Source organism: Scophthalmus maximus, chromosome 11, assembly GCF_022379125.1.
Source record: "Scophthalmus maximus strain ysfricsl-2021 chromosome 11, ASM2237912v1, whole genome shotgun sequence".
In the NCBI taxonomy this organism is placed as follows: domain Eukaryota; kingdom Metazoa; phylum Chordata; class Actinopteri; order Pleuronectiformes; family Scophthalmidae; genus Scophthalmus; species Scophthalmus maximus.
The window spans coordinates 8,425,143-8,434,830 of NC_061525.1; the positions used below are offsets into that span (position 1 = coordinate 8,425,143).

Consider the following 9,688-nt stretch of genomic DNA (forward strand, 5'->3'; position numbering starts at 1 on the left):
GTTGTGTTTCCATCATCAGGTGACTGTATCAGAGCACCTCCCTGCGGGCAGTGCAGTCATCACAGTAACAGCCACTGACCGTGACTCCGGGGAGAACGGGAAGATTACCTACAGAGTAGTGTCATCAACTAGGGGCGTCTTCTACATTGACCCAAATAACGGTAAGATTACTGTGTGCACATTTATGGCTCTTTATAGTCATTTTCTAACCAGAGCTCCACCTTAATTACCCCTCAAAGAAAATGTTATTCCTTAAAGCTCTACTTAGATGCACATTTGGGATTTGGACATAGTTGCAAAAGTCATTGCAAAATATTTAATCATTTTCTTTATTAAAAGTCATTGAAAGCCAGATTTCATGTTATTTGCCTCAGATGTTTTGCTTGAGATAGCATCTAAAATAAATGTGTTATAAAAGAGGACTCTTTATTTGCCAATGGCTTTTCTGTCTCCTTTTGTCAAGTGAAATGTCTTATTCCCTTTTAAACATAACATGCTCAAACCTGCCACAGTGTTTCATATTAATGTAATTGCAATTTGATTATTTATTTGAATCATCCATTGTTTTTTCGAAGATAATCACGTGATTGATTTTTTATAACTAATATCTTTTCACAACCATGTTCTGTTTCCACACAGGGACTCTGTTCATCAACCAAAAAACCGAGTTTGACTTTGAGAATCCGTCCATCCTGGTTGTAATTGAGGCGCGGGACCAGGGCACTCCACCCCTTTCATCCATTGCCACTGTCCAGGTACAAGTGTCCGATGTCAACGACAACACCCCCATCTTCCACCAGTCAGAGTACAGAGTCACTGTGTCTGAAGACGGGCTTCCTGGATCAACTGTTCTGATCTTAGAAGCCGTAGACGGAGATCTGTCCCGGGACAACTGTGGTTTTGATTTTGCCATTGCCAGTGGCAACTCAGGTAATGCCTTCCAGATTGAGAGCAGTGTGCGCTTCTTGGAGGGGCAGGGCTTCCAGACAGTGGGCAGCCTGATCCTGGTGGAGGAGCTGGACTTTGAGGCAGTGCCAAGTTATAACCTGACTGTTGTTGTGTCCGATCGAGGAATCCCTCAACGTAGCTCCAGTGTGCCTATCCTTATCAGTGTTTCAGACGCCAATGACAACCCTCCAGCTTTCAGCCGAGCAGAGTTCAGCGCGGTACTGAGTGAAGGTGCAGCGGCGGGGACGGAGATCTTGCATCTATCGGCCACAGATCCGGACTCCGCTCCCAATGGAGAGGTGCAGTACTTCATAAGCTCAGGGGACGAGACAGAACTTTTCCAGATGGACCAGTGGACCGGAGCCTTAAGGCTGCAGAGACCCCTGGACAGTGAGAGACAGTTGAAGCATGTGATTGTTGTTCAGGCTACTGATGGTCAAGGGCACTATGCTTTGGCCCCAGTCAGCGTTGACGTGAAGGACATCAACGATAACCGGCCCTTCTTTCCCCTCAAACTAGTAACTGCTAGCATCAGAGAAAATCAGCCCCAGAATGCCCTAGTCACCATGCTGCATGCAATCGACCATGACAGAGGTGTGTTTGGACAGTTGAGGTACTACATGATGGACAACTCTAAAGAGGGAAAAGATGCTTTCCTCATCAACCAAACTTCAGGAGAAGTGCGGACTCGCTCCACTTTTGACTTTGAGAAGGTAACCTCCTTTGATTTTGTGGCTGTCGCCATGGATGCCGGCAATTATTCTGCCAGTGTGACGGTGCAGGTCTACGTTACGGGGGAGGATGAATATGATCCTGTTTTCACGTCCTCAGAGTTCTCGTTCGATGTGCCCGAGGGAGCGAAGAAAGGTCAGATCATTGGCAAAGTACAAGCCAGAGATGAGGACGGAGGTGTGGATGGCATTGTTCTCTACTCGCTCGCAGACGGTTCGCCATATTTTGAAGTCAATAAATCAACGGGAGCGGTCTCCTTAAAGATGGACAGCTACAGTAGACATGTGAGCCGCTCCAAGAGAGAGGTGCGTCTGATGACACTGGACGTGACTGCTCACAGCCCTCTGGAGGCGTCACGCACAGCCGTGGCTAAAGTTACTGTAGATGTGACTCACACATCTTTTGGTCTCACCACAGACATGAACATGCTGCTCATCAGCGTCATTGCAGTTTCGCTCGGGACCATAGTCATACTAATAATAATTGCTGTGGCACTGTTTTTTGTCAAATTAAGACGCCAGAAGAAGAAGAAGGAGCAAGAAGCACAGGGGCGAACTCAAACAACATCAGGCACCATGCTGCATAAGTTTGAGGAAACCAAAATAACAGCAAATGAAATGATTTACCACCAGGCCCTTCCTGGGTACACGACTGGTCAAAATGTTGGCGGTGGGGGTCCATACACCCGTGGTGGGTCCCTGGATCCCTCCCACTCCAGTGGCCGTGGCTCTGCGGAGGCGGAGGCAGCAGAGGATGATGAGATCAGAATGATTAATGAATATCCACGGGTGTCAAGTATCTCCTCCTCCATGCAGGAGCGCATCTCTGCCCGAGGTCCGGACTCTGGAATCCAACAGGATGCAGATCAGCTATCAGACGTGTCCTGTGAGCCTTCCATAGACTGGTTCAAGGGAAAGAAGCTGGGCAGTCTGAATAGCACGTTGTTAGCTGGCCAGGTGCCAGTCTACAGGGATGAGGGGGGAGGGTATGTGGGTGTGGGACGAGGACTCAGCATCTCCCACCCTAAAGACTATACCTTTCCAGAGAGTGGAAAGCCTGCAGTGGATGCCTCCCTAACAGCTATTGTGGCCAGTGACGAGGAGCTGAGGGGCAGCTATAACTGGGACTACCTGCTAAACTGGTGTCCCCAGTTCCAACCCTTAGCTAATGTTTTCACCGAAATAGCACGTTTAAAGGATGAAACGGCCCCTCCTCAGTCCCGCAGGTCATTTCATCACAAAGCAAAGGCCGAGTCGAGAATAGACCCCCCGCCTCTCATAACCTCCGTGGCCCACCCTGGGGCCAAAACTGTACCTCCAAAGCCCGCCGTAGGGAGGACGTTCCCACACTTGGCCTCTTTACGAAGATCCCCCATCAGCGGCGAGGGATCAATCTCCTCAGTTGCCATGTCTCCAAGTTTCTCCCCCTCTCTGTCACCGCTGGCAGCGCGTTCTCCTGCCATCACTCCCTTCAGTGTCTCGCAGGGACCCTCCGCATCCATGATCAGCACAACGGAACACCATTTGGAACACATCGAGGAGGCGGAGCTGAGGATTTAAATCCTCAACGGTGAATTAAACCTGACTCATTGCTGTCCCAGACTTATTCTACTGTATGACCACAGGGGCTGCAACTTGAAACGAGTCAATCTCTTCTCTATTCTCTGTCTTAAGAGAACAAGTACACATACTGTTTGGACTTACATAAGTCCAAATAGCTGAAGTTGTGGTGCTTACTGGAAGAAAAGAAAAAACTGAAGTACATGACTAACAGGCCAAAACAGACCATGCCTTTTGTGTGTGTGTGTGTGTGTGTGTGTGTGTGTTTGTGTGTTTGTGTGTGTGTGTGTGTGTGTGTGTGAAAGAAACTCCTTATTCTTCTGTTGATCAGTGTTAATTTGCACATTCGAATAGGGATTCATACATGATGTCAATATTTTGTACAAAAGCATTGTCTATATTTTTATACTTGTATGTGGTTTCTGACAAGAAATGGCATTAAAGTGTCAAAAGAGGTTGCTCAAAACCCCAGAATATATTTCTATATTTGTATATTTGTAGCTTGTACTGTATACCTGTTTGTACTGTAAGTTTGTTTTATCTCATGTAATTCTTAACCTTGTGGTTTTAAATGAAGGTCTTCATTAATGCTTTATGAATTGGGATTTTTGTAACAGATTGTTGTAAATATTTATAGAAGAGGCATCCTTGCTTGAACGAATGAAACATCAGTGCGAATAGTGTATTGTGTGATCAGACTTCCCTTGGGTCCAGCGTTTGATCTCATATCAAAAGATGATCATGAATGTGAATTGAACAAATGTCTTCGTCCTCATCACACATCACCTTGTTTTCTGCAAAAGGAAGATGAAACTCGACATCCAATGATCCTGCTCTTCAGGTTCCCTGCCTTTAATTTCTCACTATGCGCCTTACTGCTTTTCATTTTGAATCGTGAAAATAATTTCCATTTGAGGCAGAACATGGAGCTGCTACAGTGTGCATGTAAAATTGTTCGTTCTATCAGCAGCCTTATCATTCCAGAGAACGTTCTGAATCATACCTTCTGAATCGGTGCCATGTTGACGCTGAAAATTGCAGCAGCTTTTTTGAGTTTCATAGATTTGTTGTATAGATTTACTCCAAACTGTAATGAATGTTTTTTTGGACCATCCCCACTTTTCAACAGCATAAGGAATTCTATATGAATTAACAAATGTCACACAAGGCGTGAAGAAGTGTATAGTTATGAATGTTCAAAGACTACCAGAGAATGTTTCCTAGTCAATTAGAACAAATTCATGTCATGTACGTGTTCAGCCATAATTCACACACCCTACATATATTCATGGTCATAATTGTACTTTTTGCCTCCGTTACAAAACAAGATAATTAATTTGCATTAATGACTACCTAGAGCGCTGCCTTTGCTTAAATGCGGATTCCTCTCTCCTTATAATAGTTATTATAAGTATTTTTCATTTTCACACTCTTGATAATATTATATGTTAAGCTACACTAACATTTGACAGTATTTTTTATTTATTATCCAGGTACACCTCAGAAGCTGAGAGATTTGGTAAATTATTAACAAGGATGCTATTTTGATCACGGCCAAATTTACATGAGCAGTACCTATTTGATAGAATGTTGTTAGTATTCTCGTGTACTGAACAGTGTTACCTGCCATCCGCATTTCACGTTTGTGTGTGTAATGGTGCCATAGAGAAATTCCTCCAAATGTCCTCACATGTCATTCCAGGATTGTCCCGAGAAGTGTTTGAGCAAAGTGCCTGATTAAAGTACTCGTGAACACATCGCCGCCTCTGTCAAATTCTTTCTCAGCTGACAGTAAGGGTAATGCAATAAAATGAAAAACAGCTTTATTGTACAGCTCATTCATAAGCGCGTTTGGATTACAGGTGGGAATAAAAATCCCAAAAGGTTTTGTCAAAATAAAAGTGACATTTGCTAAAGTGCAGGACTTCACCAGTTTCCTTGGAAGACACCTTCAGGAGGTATTCACTGTCATCGCAGTCCTGCGAATCCAAATCCAAATACGGCTAAAGCCACTAGCACTACCCTGTTACCTCAGGCTTATACCTTGCATAAACATCAAAACTCCCTATTGTCCCAGGGGCAATTGCATAAATGGTCAAATGTGGGGCCTCAAGCCGCCCAGTTCAGGCCAAGTATTGTCCCAATCTTAAGAAAACATTTCTCAAATGAACAATATTGGATTTAATGATGGCCATTAAGTGTTATTTTGAACTTGATAGGTGTATATGATGTAACACAATCACAATACCATTACCAAGTCATTTAAACCGACCATTAAAAAAAGCCGCATGTTCTTCTGTCGAATGCCTTGCTCAACCTTTTCCCGCGCAGATCGAGATAAAAGAAGACGATTTTGAAATAGCACCAAGTGGAAACACGGGAATCACGTGAAATTCTCAATTCGGCTCCAATTAACATGGAGCCAGACTTCTCTCCATCTCATATTTGGCCTGAAAGAGTCCCTTTCACGGTTTGTTTTGCAGCTCAGGATTCACTCCTTGTGTAATACTGACCACACAAAACTCCAGGACGGATCTCAGATGTTAATCTCTGGGATTATGCAAGTGACATTCTCACAATGATTATTTGATGATTATTTCTTCTCTTCTACTGTCCCTGCACTTATCTTTATATGTCATTTTTTATTTTGCTGTTTCTACTGATTCCCATTCTCCACCTCATGTAACGTGTAAGAACACGCAGCAAATCTGTTTGGCTATATGATTTAGTATTGGGCTATTTGAATCTTTTAAAAGTTATTGCTAATCCTTTTAAGCTTCATATTTTATTATTAAGGCATGGCAGTAATGTTATTAATTGTTTTATTTTCACTTTCCACTCCCACCTGCACATTTGCATCACTCTCATATTGCCCAAAGCTGGACAAGACTCCTACTGCCTGATGAAACAGAGCTGAAACTGGACCAGCTCTGTAGTCCCGCTCCGAGGCCTCCATCCAACTGCTCATGGAGCTGAAACCTAAACCCTGTGAGTATTCTGAGCGGTTACACAAACACCGAGGTGAATTCATGTGAGCGTGTTTTTGTCCAGGGACTGGAAATATGGGCGGAGTTGGGCGGATTGGACAGCGCGTTGTTGATACACACAGCCCCGAATATCATCGCAGATGCTCAATGCTGTGACCCAAACCGAGCACCTTGGATGAGAGGCCAGTATATACACAACAGAACTCAGATTATATGAGTGAGAGGGCAAAAGCCAAGTCATTACTCAAAGCTTAAATTAAAGGCTCTGAGTTAACCAAATGAAATCTATCATTTTCCCGTCAACACAAAGTGGATGCACAGGAGGCTACTCTGTTAACATGTAATCATCAGTGCCATGATGCCCTTCATCCCTTCACTGACTCAACATCTGCATCTCTCACAGAGCTGTCACAACCGTCATGCCTATATGACTACAACTACTTCTACTGTGACTGAAAATCATCAAAAGTGTCACACTGATGTCAATAAATCAGCAGGTGTGCATGAATAAGACAGTTTGAACGATGAAATGTTTTTTTTCTTGGCCCAATTATAATTGTTCTTGCCGTTCACATGTCACATATAATGAATAATAGTCATGATGGACAAGAATATGAGGAAAGCAAGTCGATTTCCAAATATCATACTCATTTGTATTCTTTTTCATTGTGTTCATTAAGCTACCTGTCCACATGGTGTTCCTGCTCAAAGCTGCTTTCTCACAGAGGAAGGACCTGGAGCTTTAGACACCCTCAAACCTGCTGGAGACTAAAAGTGCTGTAATTCATATTGATCAGTTCCACACTTTGATCAAAGAATGTGCTAACAAACTAATTTCATGCATAGTCGCATAATTTCTCTTTGTCACCAGTACAGCCCCCTTCTGAATAAAGGCAATATCCTCTTCTTTTCTTGCAACACAACAAGATGTTTTATTTGCTTGGGGACAGTCAGCAAGTGAAGAATATCAAAAGTGCTCCTTTTGTTACAAGCGCCTAATAATATATTATGTATTGTATGTTGTCAAAAAATGAAGCCTTTTGACCTTGAGAAAGAAATGTGATATGTTGATGAGTGGGACACAATTTTTGGACAGAGATACCAAGCAAAAAAAGGGATTTCTGAAGGACAATAATACCAATGCTAGGCACTTATACTTGTTGATTTGATATGTTCATATAACTATGAACAAACCACAGGTATATGCTTCTGCCACGTGACAACCTTAAATAGCAGACAAAAAAACAAACAAATGTGTTTATTGAGATATATTTTTGGCGCTTTTTACAGTAGTATGAGTAGGAGAGATTAGTCCTAACCCCTACAATGAAGGAAAGGACATATCATGTGAAAGTGAATTTAGATTGAACCTGAACGTGTGCAGTGTTGAGACAAAGTCGGGAGAAATTGGTCTGTGGAGCTGCTCATTTGAAGAGGCACTGGGGCTCAGGGTGGGGACCCCCGTGTCACATGTTTCATGAAGCCTGCCTACTTTTCACTAAAGGCAGCCAAAAAAAATTTAACCCTTACTCAAATGTTCCAGACAACTTTCATGCTGCTTAGCGGTAGAAGGCCCATGTAGCCTTGAAGGCATAATGACTATAACGACTGGAGGATATAATAGTTTTAACATGGCTTCTGCAGGAGAACTGGTGCCATGGGCCCTTTCCACTGTCTTGTGTTCAAAAGGACTTTCTATAATGAAGGCACCAAAATTGGCAGATCTTCAAAGATAGTTAACCGTGGCTTGATAATGTCTCTCTTACTTAAAATCGAGGCAGTGATCTCATCTTGGTGACATAGTATATGATGTGATGGATAACGAGATGAATAACAGCTGCAGAGATCAGTCAGTGGTGAAGCGATTCACAGAGAGGGATATGGCTTATGGATATAACAAATAGGAATCTTTGCATTTGGATGTGAGCTGCCGTGTCTGCAGGCCTTTCGGTACGGATCAGACACTTCTCCGGAGGAGCCCAGGCTACCGTCCAGTCAAAATGAGGCCAGACCAGAGAGAGGTCTCTCTGCTCATGCTTGGATTACCCATAAACCCCTCATACCTGCAGCTTGCACGGAAGTTTCTGCTCCTTGTTCCCTCAGCAGAGGGCCAGGCTCCAGGGATGCTCCCTCCTCAGCTTACCACAATCCTTTCTCCAAACAGAGAGAGAGAGAGAGAGAGAGAGAGAGAGAGAGAGAGACTCCCCCCCCCTGTTTCTCTTGTCTCGTATATGAGTTGTGTTTTTTCCCCTGCCTTTTTCTTCGAGGTCTTGCCAGGCTACTTGCGTGACTAGAGGGAGTGGAAAAAAGCTTTCAAAACCCATTGGCACGCAAGCCCCAAATCTATTTTTGGAGAGTGTGCTTTTTTTCTTTGAAAACAAAAAAGCCACAGGGAGAAATAAGCAATACCGGGGTGAAGGGGGTCTGTTTCTCATTTGGCCAGGCCTGCCTCCTGTCCTGCCCCGCCAGCGTCAGAACCACAGCACTATGGGGAGAGAGGGTGGCTCAGACGAGGGAGGAGAAGTGTTTTTCCTGCAATACCGCGGCCAAAACTGTGGACCCTCGTCTTAGCCCTTGTCACTTAGCAACCATCCCAACCTGCTTCCCATTACTAGGCCATCTGCTTATGTTCGGGATTTACTTTGTTTTGATTTGTTTCGCCCCTTTTTAACTTTTGTCTAAAAAATTTGCCATGATTTAATCACTGCATTTGAATTTGTCCTTCGTTGTTAATTTATTTTCATCAGGCATTGTTTGTTAAGTTTGCTGCAGAAGCATTTACTGCAATTTTGTTTTAATTCCATTCTGCCTCTGTGATTTGTTGGAGTTATTGTGAAAAGCGGGTTTGTTGAGGAGGCAGACAATGAGATAGGAATTCGATAAATTATGTATGAGGTGCTTTTCTTTTTGAGAAATCTGAATATACTTCTTCACTGTTTTGGTCTGTTTGTAAACCAGAACATTTTGCAATGTAGGGTTGCAACAATTCTACATTGGTGCATTTAACTGGAGATGTAGCTTTGAATTAACATCTGATTTACAGACCCATCGCTTCAAAACAATTGTTGCGACTGGAAAACAATGATGAGGATGATTCAAAACTACCAGCTGCACAGTGAATTCAGACGATTCAGTGAAACAAAATCCCACCCTATATTTATTTGACTGTGATGCAAATATCTTAATTTCACAACTGGCACATGTTCTCTTTTTTTGATTGTTGATTAGGACATTTGTTTATGCCAAGTTAAGATTCCCTTTGTTCTGGTTTAGAAGAGGCTACAAACAAACAAGTAATCTCAAGAAAACAAGGAACTGTAATAATTTCAAACGATGATGATGTAACAGCTTCTAGGACTTTTATGTAGAACTATTACATCTGACAACTAATCTGAGTTTATAATGACAACAGTTGTAATTATACCCATTTAGACAAAGGATGGTGCAGTCTGTCAGTCTGAT

The 9,688-nt window shown here is 43.0% G+C and overlaps 1 protein-coding gene across 1 annotated transcript in view; it reads left to right on the top strand.

Moving 5' to 3' along the window:
- Positions 1-4,996, top strand: part of LOC118299652 (protocadherin-16-like) — a 77,192-nt gene extending 72,196 nt beyond the window's left edge. The window contains exons 20-21 of the mRNA XM_035623545.2: positions 20-161; positions 640-4,996. Of these exons, the coding sequence (XP_035479438.2) occupies positions 20-161; positions 640-3,239 (2,742 nt within the window). The 3' untranslated portion in view covers positions 3,240-4,996. The remainder of the gene's footprint in view (positions 1-19; positions 162-639) is intronic.
- The last annotated feature ends 4,692 nt before the right edge of the window (positions 4,997-9,688 follow it).